General features: G+C 50.2%; 1 protein-coding gene across 5 annotated transcripts; it reads left to right on the forward strand.

Annotated features, from left to right (window-relative positions):
- Nucleotides 1–549: 549 nt before the first annotated feature.
- ubap2l (ubiquitin associated protein 2-like) lies at nucleotides 550–17,266 on the forward strand. 5 transcript variants are annotated; one of them, XM_068746904.1, is made up of 30 exons: nucleotides 550–591; nucleotides 1,883–2,020; nucleotides 2,736–2,813; nucleotides 3,554–3,664; nucleotides 4,117–4,291; nucleotides 4,378–4,479; nucleotides 4,645–4,690; nucleotides 6,813–6,857; nucleotides 7,580–7,689; nucleotides 7,885–7,944; nucleotides 8,041–8,093; nucleotides 8,201–8,286; nucleotides 8,520–8,697; nucleotides 8,831–9,029; nucleotides 9,133–9,440; nucleotides 9,522–9,694; nucleotides 10,434–10,560; nucleotides 10,881–10,920; nucleotides 11,040–11,229; nucleotides 11,352–11,418; nucleotides 11,619–11,922; nucleotides 12,129–12,217; nucleotides 12,288–12,341; nucleotides 12,417–12,498; nucleotides 12,997–13,214; nucleotides 13,307–13,412; nucleotides 14,174–14,299; nucleotides 15,189–15,256; nucleotides 15,349–15,546; nucleotides 15,907–17,266. In XM_068746904.1, exons 2-30 carry the CDS (start codon nucleotides 1,925–1,927, stop codon nucleotides 16,000–16,002), a joined length of 3,585 nt encoding a protein of 1,194 aa, XP_068603005.1. In that variant the 5' UTR covers nucleotides 550–591; nucleotides 1,883–1,924; the 3' UTR covers nucleotides 16,003–17,266. The 5 variants fall into 5 exon arrangements, with proteins under 5 accessions (XP_068603005.1, XP_068603001.1, XP_068603003.1 ...); XM_068746900.1 differs by having other exon boundaries at nucleotides 10,845–10,920; nucleotides 12,288–12,498; XM_068746902.1 differs by having other exon boundaries at nucleotides 12,288–12,498.
- The last annotated feature ends 9 nt before the right edge of the window (nucleotides 17,267–17,275 follow it).

The following is a 17,275-nucleotide window of genomic DNA, read 5'->3' on the forward strand; positions in this document are numbered from 1 at the left end:
TAAAAAGTGGGTGGATCCTCGATTCTCCATGAAAAGTACCCTGAGGGCAGCCATTTTATGTCTTCTTGGAATTTGGTTTATACTTCAATTTAATTTAAAAGGCTTGCTCTGTTATTGCCCTTGTGTACACTTATACATATATGCTGTATTTATGTTTTACAGTCGGGTGGCTCATAGCACATCTTTACCTCAGGGCGGAATTTAAAGTTGCTCATTTCCCCATGTGTGCAATCAATTTATTATTTGTATAGCTGCCCTATGTGGTCTATACTGTATACACACTTTGCTCTCCATTTAAGACATTTATTTTTGTTTTCCTATTTTTATTTCTGGTTTTTCATCATTGTTTTCTCACTAAATAAGTCTCTCCAGCTGCTGTTATTTGCTACCTGAGTATTTTTTCAGTCCTGCATACTGTCAACTTCATTTACATGCTCCATAAGAAATGCATTTAAACTCCTAGCATGACCTAAAACCTGTTTTCATCTGACATAAAACTGTGTCGTCACATGTTGCGGGTCCAGTTTCCGCGAAGCGCTCCGTGAGTCACGTGACACAGCCCTCCGCGGTGTCAGAGTGGAAAAGAAACAGGTAAATTCAGTCTCTCGCTTATTGCGTGAGCGAGTAGGTTCGGTAATCGGTATATCGCACCAATTTAGTAGTACCCATTCAGGGTTCGGGAACTATATACTGTCCTAAACCCGATTAGAAGGCCGGCAGCGAGACCACTTGTCGGTCGGATGTGTAGCAGTGTCAAATATTAAGCCGGGTTTCTGGTTAGTATCGCCTGTATTTTTTTTTTCGCGGCCTGTAGGCCTTCATTTGGCCTTGACGATTCCTACGTCGAGAGGCCGGCGACCAGGTTATGCTGGGGGGGGCACAAAATGTTTCTGAAAGATCGTGAGTGTCGGTTCAGTTCGCGAGGCTGCTACCCTGCTAACGTGGCTAACCAGCTAACGCCTCTTAGCTATGCGTAGCGCTCTTTGGCTAGTTAGTTTGGATTAGCATAACGAGCAGATAACTAGCGCTTGTGGCAACGGATGGAAACGTTTTTATTGTGTGTGTGTGTTTTGTGCTGTGGTCGGACATGGGAGCCTTGGGGTTAGCTAGTATCTGGTTAGCTCACTAACAAGTTGGCCATCTAGCTAACGCTAACAACATAGCGTCGTGCGGCTGTGTGTTGCCGCTCCGTTAGCTGGTTAGCAACCAGCTGCTGAAGCTAGCCTCGGTGCAGCCATGAGGTGAAGCTCGTGAGAAGCGGAAGTCCGCCGAGACCTCGCCGCTGGATGCGTTCGCCCCAAGTATTAGCTAGTCGGCTACCATTTTGGCCATGTGGCTTGGTGGTTGGGATGGGATGTGCCCCGCAGGCCCTGGGTATGGGCTAGTTAGAGCGCTAGTCCGAACGGGGTTTTACGTAACACTAGAGGATTAAAGAGTCGATAGTAAAGTTAGTTAGCTATCGAATATTGTTGGAGATATCTTTCTTGACTGCGTTTGCATCCTCTTTGTCATTTGATGTCCGCTGCAGCGTTTCTGTAGCTATCGTTGGATCATAATGTTGTTGTTTTGACATCTGAGCACCGTCACGGCTATTTTGATAAAGAAATCGTTGCATAATGTTCTGAAGGAGGTAAACAAGTTGTCCAACGCGACGCACCCATGACACTCCTGCACCCCGGGTCGATCCTGGCTGTTGTGGGTTTGGCTTTAGCTGCTGCCCGAGAATGTGTCTGAATAGCACCCCGTTTAGGCGTCTGTTGATGGCGTCACCATGGGAGTGCAAGCTTCCTCATTAGGCAATTTAAGGAAGTGCTTTGTTTACCGGACGCATGGAGTGACACGAGTAGGTCACTTAACACCTCTCTCTCTCCTCTCTTCTCAGGTGTTATTTCTTTGTAAATACTGTTATTTGTATATACTGTAAATGATGACGTCCATGGGCGGGAACCGATCCCGGGGCAGCTGGGAGCAGACACAGGGCCAGACACAGAGCCAAACACAGCACAAGCAAAGGCCTCAGGTAACCGACCGGTCGCACACTCCAGCTGAAACCTGGGTTTATTAAAGGCCGGTGTGGCTGCATGGTATATGCTCTAACCGCGTGTATAGCTCTGAGAGGTTGTGCATACTTCTGGTACTTTACAGCCCTGTTAAATAGCAATTCGGTAAGTTTCCTTACAATCTTGGTAAAAACAAAAAATGTATTCCCAGGTTTGCCTGAGCTGCCAGTACCATCTTTTATAATTTAATGATGTGCTTGTTCAGCACATTGTCACGTCTCATGGGTTGTAGCCCATTATGTTTTTAAGTCTGATTGTGCGTCTATCTCAGGGCATTAACACAAATAGTGTCTGCAAGATAATTTGGGTGCACTGAGCCTTGTCCTGTCAGCTATTGTTAAAACAAGGTGTGAGCTCAATCAAGAATGAGCATGCAACAGTTGTGCAGGATGCGCATGTTTTTGTGTAAGCAACGTGACGCGTACAGGAAACGCGTTTCCTCACTGTTATCGTGCAGACTTGAAAAGCAGATGCAATATTCGCAGAAAGCGTAACAACAGTACGGCCTGCAGCGTTTACAGACAGAATAACAAAGGGGTGTTTTAGCATCATGCTAAATGGGATGTTGTGATTGCTGCACGTTGAATCATCACTTTACAGATGGGTGTTTAACAGGAATGCGAATCCTGTTCTTCCATTGTTGAAATGCGCGTCCTTCCCGTCCTCTTGGAACAGGCCACCGCGGAGCAGATCAGACTCGCACAGATGATTTCAGACCACAATGATGCCGACTTTGAAGAGAAGGTCAAACAGGTGAGCGGATGCATCAGCTCGGATCCCACTTTAGGTTTCCTGCGTCGCCATTCATGATTGCTTGCATTGGGCCTGTATGTGTCTGATATTATTCATATTCGGATTGATGGTGAGCACAAAGTCAGCAACACTATGTTCATTGCTTTGTATGAAAGATGAAAGGTTGGTGTATTTTCAACAGCCGACCACGAACGAGGGGTTCTCATCGCTTTCTTCCTTTTTGCAACGTGCCGGAGCGACTGCAACTAACGATCGCTTTCATTGGTTATGAACCTTTTGACTGGTATTGATAACTATTTGTTCTATAAAGTAATTATTTTATCAGTGTCTGGAGGCCTAAGAAGACGTCCATGAAGGTCCACATGCCAAAAATATTCAGTTTTCTTTCATTGAGTAGTGAAGAAAAGAGCTGGAATCAAGTACTTCGGACTCAAATATTGAACCCATTAATCAGTTATTGATATCTTGGCAATTATGGTAATAGTTGAAAACCAACACATTAATCATTTCTAGCTCTGTCATTATTACTAAATGATATTCAGCCTGTTTATCTTGTGTTAAATCCTAGAGGAACTGTCCAAGAGTTTCCTGTTTGTAGCAGCTCTGTTCGGAGAACTTCTGCATTAATCTTCTTTGCTCTTAATTCTACATTAGTCTGCATTAGAGCCTGTTTATAAACGGGATGTTGAATGTTTCTGCCACTGGTCGCGCGCTTCTCATCATCACTCCGCCTTTTCCAGCTGGTTGACATCACCGGAAAGGACCAGGACGAGTCGATGATCGCGCTGCATGATTGCAACGGGGATGTCAACAGAGCCATTAATGTCTTGTTGGAGGGTAGCCCAGACACTGTGAGTATTAGCTTTGAGGTTGCGCTTAGCTCTGCAGCACACATTTTCTGCACTAACCCTAATGTGAGTATAGTTATACATTCAGACTGCAGAAAGAGCTAACCGAGGTAGCATCCTAGCGTTGGTAGGTGTAAGCATAGCAACTAGAATGTACTGGGGGGGGGGGGGGGGGGGTCACTTGGATTGTCGTACTGAGGTCAGAGCGAATCACGCGCGTCTCTCCAGGAAACACTCAAATCGTCTGTTTTATGAATGTGTCTTTAAATTTAGATTGTACTTTGGACATGTTGTCCTGTGTTTATGCTAGTGATTTAAATCTGCTTAAATTCAGCTCCACTCTCCTTCAGTGGCTGTGTTCTCTCTCTCTCTCCATGATTCTGCACAAAGTCAGTGGGTCCATTGCGTGAACATCAAGAAAGAACGGTGTAATGGTGTCTTTGCGTCTTCCTAAGGACTCTTGGGAAATGGTGGGGAAGAAGAAAGGGGTGTCGGGCCAGAAGGAGACTAGCCAGGCAGAGACTGGAGATGAAGGAAAGGAGAACAGGGAAAAGGGGGGAGAAAGAGATGTGGCACGTCGCAGAGGCGGAGCTCCGCGGAAGGGCCGTGGCGCCAGCAGGGGGCGGGAGTGTAAGCGTGACTTTTAAGATCTTCCAAGGTGGGATTTTCGTGTTTTGTGCTAAATGTGAAGCCGTTGTCTTTTCTCTCGACTGAAGTCCGCGGACAGGAGAACGGCTTGGATGGAGTCAAGGCTGGGGTTGCCGGAAGAGGTGCAGAACGGGGCCGAAGAGGACGAGGCAGAGGAAGAGGAACAGCAGGTAAGTGGCCTTGATACAGGTGGCCTAATTTGTGAGGAAAATCCATATAATTGTCAACAAAGATAAAGGAATCGTTTTGAAGTTTCCCTTAAACCGCTGCCGTTCTTTCTGATGGCGACAGCCGTCAAAGTCAGGAAGTGCCGTCAGCTTTTCTTTGTCCCTTAGGACCATCTGGCCGACGTGGGGGCAGGTTTTCAGCGCAGGGCATGGGGTAAGAGCACACCTGCTTTTCCATTCAGTACATCCCTTACTTCCACTTCTGTTGCCACGGTCACCAGAGAGCAGAACCTCGGCCTGTTATTCACGCTTGATCCAGAAGAAGGATTACATGTCAGCCAAAGGAGACGGAGCGGTGTGATCCAAATATCTCTGCAGAGATCGTTTAGTGTCAGAACTTCTGTATTTCGAGTGATTTGACGTGTCGGGAACCGGATTGTCTCTGGTCTTGGGCGACAGAGGAACGTGTTTTATTTTCGTGTTGGACCTTTTTAGCGTTTTCTGTTTGCCAGTTGAGGCACGTGTTTCAGAGGAATCTTCGAGTGTAATTCTTGCTGCATTCTCTCGTCGTTTAACGATGGACTTTAGTCACGGCATGTTTTCTTCCGTGTAGTTCGGTGTGACGTCACTTTGAAGCTCGAGATCTTTAAATGTTTTTGATGTTTGCAGTCGGAGCGCCGAGGCGCCGGGCCTGCGATCGCACGCAGCACGATCACAGTTGCTTTCAAATGGAGTGTTTTGCTTCCTGTCGCTAGCAGATGTGAATTAGCAGCTTTGCTTTAGCACCGCCTAAACACTTTGACTTTAATGAAAATGTGTGTGTGATGTGTCGAAGCAGATGCGGTCTTTGATTAGTTTATCGCGTGATGAGAAGAGACGAGTGGCTAAATTTAAAGGGTTGTAGCAACACCTGAGAAGATGGTTTACAACTTCCAACATCCTCAGGTCTCCTCTTTGTCTAAATTCTGATCTTCTTCCATTCAGCTTGTTCGGGGTTAAATATTTGAAGATTTTAAAACCATGATGATGCTAATTAAACGGCGTAATTCAGCGTTTAACTTTCACCGTATGCTGATATCACAAACAATACGCAAAGTCTTTGATAATCCTGTGAAAATTAGCGTGTCTGCTTATTAACAAGGAGTGGTCTGTTTGTGTCGCCTCTGAAACTGCTCGACTGAGTACAGGGAAGGTTTATGCGTGCTTCTTTTTTGCCAATGAATTTCAATTCCATTCATGCATGATTTGAAGCACTGATGGAGTTTTTCCCAGTAGCGGGGGCTTTCGTGTCCTCACACGTTTTTTCGTTTTGGATGTTTCACAGCGTTGTCTTAGGAGGATTTTATTATTCTGTCTTTTAATTCTATATTAAGTAGTGACTCATCGTGGCTTGAATTGAAATGAAGTTGCAATATTGCACTGCATTTAAAGTAAAACACAGACAGGAAATGGGAGCCAGTTGGTTGTCCCTACAGGCCTCTGGAAGCTGGAAAGGATTCGTAGCGTAGCATGGAGCTATCGTTTCTCCTTGCTCCTCCTGTCTGAGGAGACTGAACACACCGGGGTTGTTTTATTATTTGTGATGCAATAGCATTGCGGTCCAATCCTGACCTTCACATATCTGAAGGTGATGCTTTTCAAAGGAGCTACACGCACAAATCGTTTTTTTTGTTTTTCCTTTCCGGCTCTTGCCAGGATTCCTTTCGCGTGCTTATTTTACAGAAGTGCATGGATTCAAGAAAAACTTTATTCAAGCTATTCAACGACTGGCTCGTTCCTTTATTTGTGACAGCTGAATACCTGGAAACGCAAACACGGCCTCGTGTTACTGTAGGTCAGGGTGGGCGTGGCCTGCGGCTTGCTAGCTAGCTTCATGACATTCTTGTGTTTGCTGCGGGACCTTCTCTGTGTCCCTCTTTAGCTTGCTTCGCTGACATTCTTCCCTTTGCTGCGAAGGTGAATGAAGTGTGACGTCTTGGGACTAGCGCCGCTGGCGTAGCGGCAGTAAGCTAGCTACTTGTGTTAGCAATCCGCAGCCAATCGAACGGCACGCTCACTGATTTGTACTGCGAGCGTTCTGATCAGGCGCCGGTGTTTTAGGCTGCTTTGTGTGAACTTGTGACGCCTTGGATTGGACTGAACCTCATCCGACTAAAAGCTAGCTTGCGCTGCATTGTGGCATGACTGACAGGTGAGGCGTGTGTGTTGCAGTGCCGGTACAGGCACATCCTGCTTCTGCTGTTGCTCTGGCTCTGGACTGTGGTCTCAAAAACAAATTGATCATCTATTTTACCGTTTTATCCCTTGTAATTGTTGCCATTGTTTTTCTTCTAAAGCCAGATTGATAAGGGACCCAGATATGATATTGCAGGAGTTGAGAGGTGAGTGCATCACCTCTGGTGTGTCTGTTGTTCTTCCTTTCTGTGGGATGATCTTTTAGCACCAACAAACAGAATGATTTGGTACAAGATGTTTATAGAAATTGACTATTCCTCCTCATTCTATCAATGGAATCTGAAAGAAGAAATGTTATTCCTGACATTCAACGTCAAATCTTTTTACGCAAGCCATAAACATCCGCAGATTTGCACTTGGACAAATAAAAGCAGCTCAGCTCAGAAGGAAACTTCTACTTCATCATTTTGATAGGTCGCACTAGATGCAAGTTTATTCCCTTTATTGGGATCTAAAATTAAGGTGTGTTATTGATGAACAGTGTTAAACGTTCACCTCCTATTTGCTTGTCTTGAGTGCGCACACACTGGTTTCACTTTGGACTCATTTCCTCTTCCTGTTCCAACCTCAGTCCCTTCTCCTCTGAAGTGTGTATTACTAGCTAAAATGCCTAGAGGATAAAAGCCGTGCCGGGGGTGTGTTCCGTGGTGACGCGAAAGGTGAACATGTCAGTGGTGGTTTGGTGTTAAGGATTGGGAAACGTTGTGTACTTCTGTTAAATGATTGGCTCCGAGGAAGGTAAGTTCAGAAATGGACTCCAGGTCCTTGCCGGTGGGCGCCCAGCTGTTGGGTGACGGGTTTGCCCCTCCAGCTGTCGGTCAGAAGGCAGACCCAGGCCTTCACTCCGGCATTCGCTTTCTGTCCCCAGAACGTTCAACCCGGCCGACTACGCGGAGCCGGCCCAGACGGAGGAGAACTACGGCGGCGGCGGCAGCACCTGGAACAACACGGGAAGCGTGGATGTGGAGGAGGGCGCTAGTAAGTTCATCCCACCAAACATCCTGCTACCGAACCCAACGCCGTAAGAATGCGCAGCATCACCGTGACGACGGAAAGCTTGGCGGCACTTTTTTTTTATATTTTTTTTTAAATGCTTAAATCCCACATCTTCTCCTTCCATCCACGTGTTTGCATCTGTCCTCATTAGTCACTGCTCTTTTCATTTACTTTCAGGTTTGGAATATTCTGCGGCAGAGGGAACAAATTGCCCCCCCAAGTTTGACTCTGCTCCGGGTGAGCCTGGGGTCTCGCCTTTGGCGCAGGAAGCGCTCTTTTTGTGGCGTCTCTTTTCCCGTCGCGGTGGTTCTGAGCTGTTGCTCTGTCTCCTAGGTGCTTGGAGGTCTGCCACAGAGGAGTGGGGCACCGAGGACTGGAATGAGGATGTGAGTGTCTCCGGACTTGAGCTCACGCCAAGCGGCTGTGAATATGGAGCTTCTAGTAAAATCCCAAGTTGACAGGTTTCAATGCCGTTTCCGTTGTTCCTCTGCAGCTTTCAGAGACCAAGATCTTCACCGCTTCCAGCGTGGCATCCATCCCTCCGCCTCAGGAGAACGTCACCATCACCAAAGGACAGAGGTCACCTGTGCCCTTTGTTAGCGATGAATTGCGTGTCCCTATTTGAGGGAAACGTGCCTCTACTTTTTCATCAGAGCTGTAACTCGAGTCCTGTCGTACGTAACGGCAGCCTCCGCTTTATAAACTTTATTTTACAGTTTGAAAAGTTAATCGATGCGCAAGCGAACACATGGAACGGACCGCTTACGTTGATAACTGTCCTCGCTCTCATAATTATATTTACTTTGCTGCAGGATTGATCTGGCGGTGCTGCTGGGAAAGACTCCCCCGTCCTCCTCTGAGACGGAAACGCCCCCCACGGAGGCCAACCAGCCCACGTCCGTGGCCCCGTCGCTGGTTTTCAGCAACTCCAAGCAAGGGGTCCAGCTCCCGCAGCCATCCTCCGGCGCCCCGTACCCCCAACACGGCATGGTGAGGAGGTGTATAAAACCGCAGAACTCGGCCGCTCCCCGACCGCACCAGGAAAAGACGTGTCAACACGGAGCGTGTTTACAGCTGGTTTTATAACCTCGAGTGTTTGAATTATTGTGATCTCACTTCGCAGGTCGGCATGCTGAACAAAGGTTTTGGGGATGCGGGGGACCCAAAGGTAGCGAGCACAGGGACCACCGGCTCGCAGTTCCTGGAGCAGTACAAAACCGCGCAGGCGCTGGCCCAGCTAGCGGCCCAGCACTCCCAGACTGGACCCCCCAGCGCAACCACATCATCCTGGGACACCAGTGCCACCTCACTGGGGCAATATGGTGAGTTCAGTTGTCAAACTTGTATTAATTTTTTTATTTTTTATTTAGGCCAGTCGAAACTGATCTCGGGGTTTAGCTTTAATTTCTTCTTTTCTTCTTCCAGATCTGAAGACTCAGCCGGACTCTGTGGTCCACCCCCCCTTTACAAAGCGGGCGACCTACCAGGCTGCCTCCTCGACCTCGTCCATGTTGGACGTTTTCCTGCAGGACAAGGGCCTGTCTCCTTCCTCGTCGTCTCCCCTACCCTCACCCCACGGGGGGCCTCCGCCCGCTTCCTCCCTACCCAAAATGGCAGCAGCTACTTCTTTAGGTCAGCAGGTGTCCCCGAGTTCCTCCGACGCCCAGAGTCCGCTGCCTTTGCAGCAGCACAGACTCAAACAGCAGAAGAAGAGGACGTCCATTACAACGAAGGTAGCGTGAGAAATGCGGCGTTGCGTGAACGCGCGTCTCGTTCGGTGCTTTCATCCATTCCTCCTTTCTGATGTTCCTCAGATTCCCGCGATGGCTGTGGAGATGCCCGGATCAGCAGACATCTCGGGCCTCAATCTTCAATTCGGGGCGCTGCAATTTGGGTCAGAGCCCGCTCTGCCGGGGTACGAGTCGGCCCCCACCACGACGGCACCAGCCAACCAGGTTCAGAACAGTCTCTACACGAGCCCCGGCAGGTTGGTGCATCCCAGACCCTGTCTCTGCAACCGTGTGCTCGCATACGTTTTCCTCTGATGAATTATTACCCCCCCCCCCCACACACACACACACACACATCAAAGGAAACCTGCGGAACTTTAAATTAGCTTCACGGAACTTAATTTCCTGCTGCTTCCTCATCGGCTGACATTAACGTGTCACTGATGCAAAGCTCCTCGCTATTCAGCCTCTCACGCCGCGTTCACGCTCGTCACATGGCAACCAGCTAACCGATACACGGCTAAACAACGCTAATGTTGCCAAGCAACCAGGTCCGGTGTGACTGTAAAGAACGGCGCCACGCCGCTGTTGCTAAGAGGGGCAGAAGGTGCTTCTGTGTGTTTCTAGAAACGGTTTCTCCATGGTAACCATCAGCTGTAGGATTTACCTTCGTTTGAAACATTTAAATGTTGTAAAAATGAGTAAAAAAACAACTAAACTTGCTCTCAGGCGGCTGTGATGAATGAATGAATCGTAATCTGATTCAGGGAGGAGACGCTCTGCGGCGCAGTTCGCTTCTTTCCGCGCGTTTCCCGTTTTTGGGAGCGTGTCCCTGTTCGATGCGGCGGCTGCAGTTTCCCTCGCGTGTCGCTTTTAATAGAACTCGAAATGACAGTTTTCATTTCTAGTTCTCGTCTTGCTTGAAGTTTTCTTGTCGGAGCCCGCCTCGCTCTCTAGGAACCCCCCCCAATCAAATGTGACCATTACAATCTGCAGCGCGTCAACTCCAGCTCTTTCCAACTCCAGCCAGATGGACCTGTACGATCAGAGGACGCCTCAGGCACGGCGCTACCCCCCCTCCGCCTCCGCCTCCTCCTCCCCTCAGAAGGACATGCAGCCCAAGGTAAGCCCGACGCCTTCCTGGTGTTTCTGGTTAAATATTCACTCTGGTGTCGGTTATCTTTCCGTTTACTTCCCCTCTAAAATGGTACAAAATATGGAATTACAGCGATTTAAGGACGACCCACATAAGTATCTTCCTGTGGGGGGGGGGGGGGGGGGGCATCCTTGAGTGTTTTGCACCACTGGAGCTGACCAGAAATTTAAATTCTTGGCGTATAAAACGAGGTTCTCAGTTTCCGAGAACCCAACACCCTTCAGCTTCTTATCAATGGCCCGTTTCCATAGAAACCTGTGAGCTCATCTTCATTGTTGGTTTTCCAGAATGGCTTCAGTTCAATACAAGCGACACAGTCTGTGGAAGGTAAGCGGTATTTCATTCTTTATATCGATGAGATATTGCGCACGTGCACACACGCGTGCGCACACACACACACACACACACACACAGGGTTGTAATCCAGCACTCTCCCGTCTCTCCAGCTGCAGCAGGCTCTGCAGTATCGATCAAGCCATCCTCTGATTCGGTCACACAGGCGTCCGTCTCCAGCATGGGCACTTTAACTGACAGTCCCGCCTCCTTGTTGACTGCATCCAATCAGGCGTCTCTTAGTGCTTTAGGACACGGCGAGGAGCTGCATCAGAGCGCCGTCCCCCCTCCTCAGCACAACAAGTGAGATTAGCCTTATCGAATAACTCTGTCACTGTCGTGCTGCTCAAAGTACGTTCCTAAGGTTGTGCGTGTGTGTGTGTGTGTGCGTGCGTGCGTGCGTGCGTGCATGTGCGTGTTTCCAGCTCTCACCCTTCACAACAGAACAGTTTGACGCCATCGTCAGTCCGGACGTCCAGTTCCAGTTTACTGGTGAGCTCAAACCTGCATGGCTTGAACAAATACACGCGTCGTGTTTGATCTTTATCTCTGGATACCTTCAAACGTGTAAAACATAAACACGCAGGCTCGTTTTACAAAGCCGCACTTCCCGTTTAGCATCCACGCACTTCCTGCGTCTGCAATGTAATCTGTAATCTGCACCTTCTTTTCGTCGCCCTTCGTCTCCGCAGCATCCCAACGTGGACGGCGACTCGAACCTGCACTCCACCTTCGCGTCCTCCATGGCAGCTGCTCAGGCTTCGTCGGTCCCCTCCTCCTCTTCCTCCGCGGCTGCGGCGCAGGTTTCGCTAGGAGCCCCTCAGGCCTCTCCGGTCGCCATGGTTTCAGCCCCAGCCGGCCTCGGTCTGGCCATGGGCCTCAACGCGGCTTCGATGGCCATCCCGGCTGTCAACGCAACCATTTCCATCGCCGCGGCGACCTCCGTCATGCCGTCTTCGGCTCCTTCGTCGGCGCGCGGCTCCGCAGCGTCCTCAGGTCCGACTGAAACGTTCTGCGCGTCGTTCGCTCTCTGAGATGAGATCGTTTCTGGACCCGCTCCGTCTTCGTTCGGTTGTTCATCTGAAGCTTTGTTTTAGTTTCTCTCACGCTCTCGTCTCTTTCGGTCGACTCATTTCACGTTTGACGCGTTGTGAGAGCTCCTGCGTCATTTTAAATGGCTTCCTGGGTTTTGTTGCGTGCAGGGAAAGCTCCTCCGAACCTGCCCCCCGGAGTGCCCCCTCTCCTGCCCAACCCGTACATCATGGCCCCTGGACTACTGCACGCCTACCCGGTAGGTTCCTGCCGGGTCGGACGTGCGCGTTCTCTCGATAGCTGTTATGCTAACGCGTGTTCCTTCTCAGCCTCAGGTGTACGGCTACGATGACCTTCAGATGCTGCAGACTAGAATACCACTGGTGAGCTTTGATCCCGAAGCGCCGCCTCTCGTCCTGTGTTTCTGTTTTTACTCACAAGTGACCTCCTCTCTCCAGGACTATTATAGCATTCCCTTTGCTACTCCCGCACCAGCGCTGACCGGGAGGGAGGGCAGCCTGACCAGCAACCCTTACTCTGGTGAGGCAGCCTCTCAAAAATCTATTCTGCTGGCCCAACGTTGCAGCAACGATCGATCGGCCCCGATTTCCTTCCTTTTGGGAGTTATTTTTAGATTGAATCCATGAAGCTGCTGCATTTGGCGATTTTTTTTTTTTTTTTTTTCTGCACGACAAGAAGGAAAAGCTCAAACTCGGGACGCCATATTGGCGGTTTAGCGTCTTTTGTTAGTTTGTCCTGTAGATCGTTATTTTATTAACGATCTCATACATTGTGATTTCCTTTGATCTGTAAAAGCAAAGTCCTGCTGTGCACTTTATTTTTGGGGAGAGGCTGAAATCAGGTCTGCAGTGTAACCTGTAACTATTATTATTATTCAATAAAATAAGATGGGGACATTGAAGGCGTTTGCGGCCGGCCGGTTAATTAAAATATTGACAGGTCAGGACTTAAAGATTGGTGTTTGGCCAGAAAATAATAATTCTGGAATCTTGCGCCTTTTCCCTCTTTTTCTTCCAGGTGACTTGTCGAAGTTTGGCCGGGGCGACGCGTCGTCGCCAGCTCCGGCCACCACGCTGGCTCAGAGCCAGCAGAACCAGACCCAAGCGCATCACGCCGCGCAGCAGCCCTTCCTGAACCCGGCGCTGCCGCCCGGCTACAGCTACACGAGCCTCCCGTACTACACGGGCATGCCGGGCCTGCCCAACACCTTCCAGTACGGCCCTGCCGTGTTTCCGGTGAGACAAGAGGACGCTTCTTTCTGTGTCGACCGTTTTAAACTCATGACTTTATCGTGTCGATGTTTTTTCTGGCGCTTCTCTTTACCCAGGTGGCTCCTACCTCATCAAAGCAGCACGGTGTGAACGTCGGCGTCAACGCCTCCGCCACGCCCTTCCAGCAGGCCAGTGGCTATGGTTCCCACGGATACAGCACTGGTGAGGCTTTGACCACGGGGGGGGGGCTCATTTGAGCACTGCAGAATCGAGCATGAATGTGGTCGTTGCTGCGCTCGTGTCCTAAAGACTGGCCGGTGAACTCTCACCTGAACCGTTGACCTCCAAGATGGACCAGACGTCTCCCAATGAGTCCATGTTCGGGGTTCGGAGCGTCAGGAGGGCGGGAATGTTCCTCCTTGTGTCCGGTTTCGTTTGTTTGTCCTCCTTAGCCTCCAGGCTTCCGTAGCTTTGCAGCAACGCTTCGTCTCCACCGTACGGACCGAGGCGCGGCCATCGTCCGCCGTACCGCCTGATGCGGTTCCCCTTTCAGCCCCCGTGTCGTACCCCCCCCACCCACCCTCTTATGAGCGCTGCCGTGTTTTATTTCCCGGCTCCAAATCCACCTTGGATTAGTAAACGTGCAGCGACTTGTTCCGAGCTCCACCCTCTGCTGCTTTCTGCCGTCACCCACCTCGTGCTCACTCTCCAGCCCGCGCCCCCCCCACCCCCTCCGCCTCAGTAGTGCTTGCAAATGACATTGGCGTGATGCTTCCGTGGCACCGGATGGGCGGGCTTTGCCGTTCTGATGAAGTCAAACCCTCGTCAGAGTGTTTGACGCGTCGTCGGCTGAGCCCCGCCCACGTGCTCCACGCTGTCCGACCGGCGCTGCGAGTCATTTGCAAACGCTCCCCGAGGCGGGTCTGCTTCCGCCGCCTGGTGTCTAACGCTGTGGGCTGCGGCTGTGTGTCTGACTGTTGCAGGCTATGAGGATGTGGGCCAGGCTTCAGGGAGTGTGGATTTCTGTAAGGGCGGATACGGCACTGCCGTGGCCGCCGCCGCTTCTGCACAAAACAAGCCAGCCGGCGCCGTCACCGGGCCCGGAGTCGGTGAGTTCTGCCACATGCCGAATTAAAACGGACACGAAAACAAAACCGACCTCCTCGCCGCCGAGCCGCGCCTCTGGGGAGACTCATCACACCGCATGCTACGCTTTTAGACGGCCTGCTGCCCCCCCCCCCCGAACGCCTCGGCGGCCATGTTGTGTTGCCTGTTCTCCTCCAGTCCAATCCGGTTTCTAACATTCAGACAGGCCGGGTTCTCGCCTGGTTTATATGCAGCTCCTCTGGAGGCCGTCCCGGGTCCCAGGTCCCGGGTTCCCTCTGTGCTGCCTCCTCTTCACTCGTGTGTCATTGCTGGTTTGTTCATCTCATCACGTTCTCTCGATCGATTGATCGATCGGTGCTCTTCTCCACGCCGGTATTTACCGATTCCTCTTTCAGACGGGCGCCTTGCTGTCATTTTGACGGGACTTTTAAGTCGGCTTCGTGGAGTGTCTGAAAAACCTTTAACACATTTTGTGTTGCGGAGAACTCGGGCAGCCTCTGTTGTGTGTGTTTAAAAAGACTAGACGCGCAGTAATCAGGAAAAGAACCGAGATATGAAACTTTAACGGCTGGAAGTAAACACGGCGTCGTTTACCTTCAGTCTGTTTAGGATATAAAGCGCGGTGTCGCCGTGGTTTAAGGCTGAACTGCTCCCGGAGCTTCGCTGGACGGCCCAGAAAGCTTTTCATTTTGCTCATCGGTGTAAATATTTAGACACTCGGCCTTTAATGACGACGAGTGGACTCTGGCTCTTCTGTTCCTTCCTCTCGGCATCGGGACGCTGGACGGTGCGCCTCAGACGAACGCCATGTCTGACGCGTCCCTTTAGCATCCTCTGCTTGTCCCGTTTTCGGACTCACCCCCCCCCCCCCTCCCGTCTCTGTCTCCTCAGGAGTCTCTGTGACATCGAGCAACACGGGGGTACCGGATATTTCGGGGTCCGTTTACACGAAGACGCAGGTAATTCCAGGCCGTCCGTGTTCGGATGAATGTTGGAAGCGCTTCTTAAATGAGCCGATGATGGATGAAGGTTGTTTTGGTCCGTCTCCTAGCAGTCGTTCGAGAAGCAGGGTTTCCACACCGGCACGCCGGCGGCTTCTTTCAGCCTGCCCTCGGCTCTGGCGAGCGGGGGACCCATCAACGCCCCCGCCGCTGCCGGCTACGCCCCGGGCCCGTTCATGCACATCCTGGCGCCGCATCAACAGCCCCACTCCCAGATTCTGCACCACCACCTGCAGCAGGACGGACAGGTAGCGTGCGCGGGCTTGGGGGTAGCCCCTCTACCCTTATTTGGTATTTCCTGGGCTTGTTGACCTACTTGTAGGGTTGGAGAACCTTGGGACCCGTTATTTCTATTTTAGGGCCGTCAAAGAAGACTTCTTAAATCTTAATGAGAGCTTCCCGGCTGAATGCGGGATGTATCTTAAATATTTCATCTTTCCATGCATCCTCGGTGGGCGGAGCTAAGGTGCAGAGAAAGTAAAAAAACGGCTGCGATCCAACGTCGCGCGTCGCTCAGATGGAGACGTAACGATGCTGGGTTGCCAGTTTGTGCAGCGTACGCCGTTTCCGCGTGGGGATGACGGCTGTGATCTGTCGCCCTTTAACAGGGCGGCGCCGGACAGCGCGGCCAGAGCGCCTCCATCCAGCAGAAGGCTCAGATCAACAAGTCTGCGTACAACAGCTACAACTGGGGAGCCAACTAGCATCCGACCCCCCCCCCCCCTACACTGACAGGGGCTCGTCGCTCCTTCCTGCGAACCCTCTCCCCGTGTGAACTCCCTCTTCCTCCTGCAGAGATTCCCTCCCCGGTCTCTCGGCCCAGCACTCCTGCAGCTCTGAGGAGGAGCTGTGCCGAGAGGGGAGCGCCGTAGAGACGCCCCGTCGGGTGGGAGGGACGGGAGGGACGGGAGAGGCTATAGAAATAATACGCCCTCGAAAGGGGACATCTTGAGTGTTGGGAATTTGTATCGTGATGAAACCCCGCCCCTTTTATTGTCACTCTTCTGTAACATAGATCTGTTTTGTAAAAGAATGAATGTTTCTTGTATGGTCTTTTTTTTTTTTTTTCTCTTTCTACTTGGGAGGAATGAAGTAATACCTGAAGGTGGGGGGGGGGGGGCAGGCTGGTTTTGTATTTCTCACCCTTAACTCCCTGCTCCCTCACCTAATTTTGGTGTAAAGTTACCCCCCCCCCCCCCATCCTGCACAAAATACACACAAAAAAAGACAGTTTTTCTAAATTGCTGTTAAATGTTTTTATTTCCTTTTTATGTTTGAAAGCCAATTGTCTAAATTGGTAGAGTTGTGAAGTTTATTTTTTACCAAATCTAGATATATTATATATATAAAGACATATAAGCGAGCGTTCCGCCTCGGCCTGTGAGGAAGGCGTGTTTGTGTGGCGTGCACGCCTGCGCGCACGGAGGCCGCGGGGCGTCCACTGTGCTTGGGTTTTCTGTTGAGCACAGCGTTTTCATTGTACACTTGTACAGTAGCTGTTCCATAAAGGGCCAACTTTATTCTGCAGGAGACGTGGAGAATCATTTACCGGACCAGTACACACCCAGTCTGCCTTCCATTGGTTGATTTTAGGCTCTGAAGCCCCCCCCCCGCTCCACCACCTGTCCCCCATTACAAGGAAACCCACAGCAGTGAATACTGATGGACATAATTGTACTATGGGTTTTTTTTCATTTTGTTTTTTTGGGTCAGTGATTTTTTTCTTTTTCTTTTTGTACTGTACGTTTTAAAACAATTTAAATGGATAAACTTGTCTTGTACATATAAAAAAACACAAGTACTGTAGTCCCCGTTTGTTCAATGGCTTTCTCCTTTTCCTTCTCGATTCATTGCCGACTTGTTAGCTTTTTGTTCCACATGTTTTTTATTTTGTAAAACTATAAATATTAAGTAAATAAACAAGAAAAATACATTTTCATCATTCTGGATGTGAATGTTTTTAAATTACTTGTTTCT

Source organism: Brachionichthys hirsutus, chromosome 13, assembly GCF_040956055.1.
Source record: "Brachionichthys hirsutus isolate HB-005 chromosome 13, CSIRO-AGI_Bhir_v1, whole genome shotgun sequence".
In the NCBI taxonomy this organism is placed as follows: domain Eukaryota; kingdom Metazoa; phylum Chordata; class Actinopteri; order Lophiiformes; family Brachionichthyidae; genus Brachionichthys; species Brachionichthys hirsutus.

Bases quoted from the DNA above. Each gene is read 5' to 3' on its own strand.
- ubap2l (XM_068746900.1), top strand. From the start codon at position 1,925: ATGATGACGTCCATGGGCGGGAACCGATCCCGGGGCAGCTGGGAGCAG. The intron at 12,499-12,996 runs GTGAGGCAGCCT...TTTTTCTTCCAG, and splicing joins GACCAGCAACCCTTACTCTG to GTGACTTGTCGAAGTTTGGC. The intron at 13,215-13,306 runs GTGAGACAAGAG...CTCTTTACCCAG, and splicing joins ACGGCCCTGCCGTGTTTCCG to GTGGCTCCTACCTCATCAAA.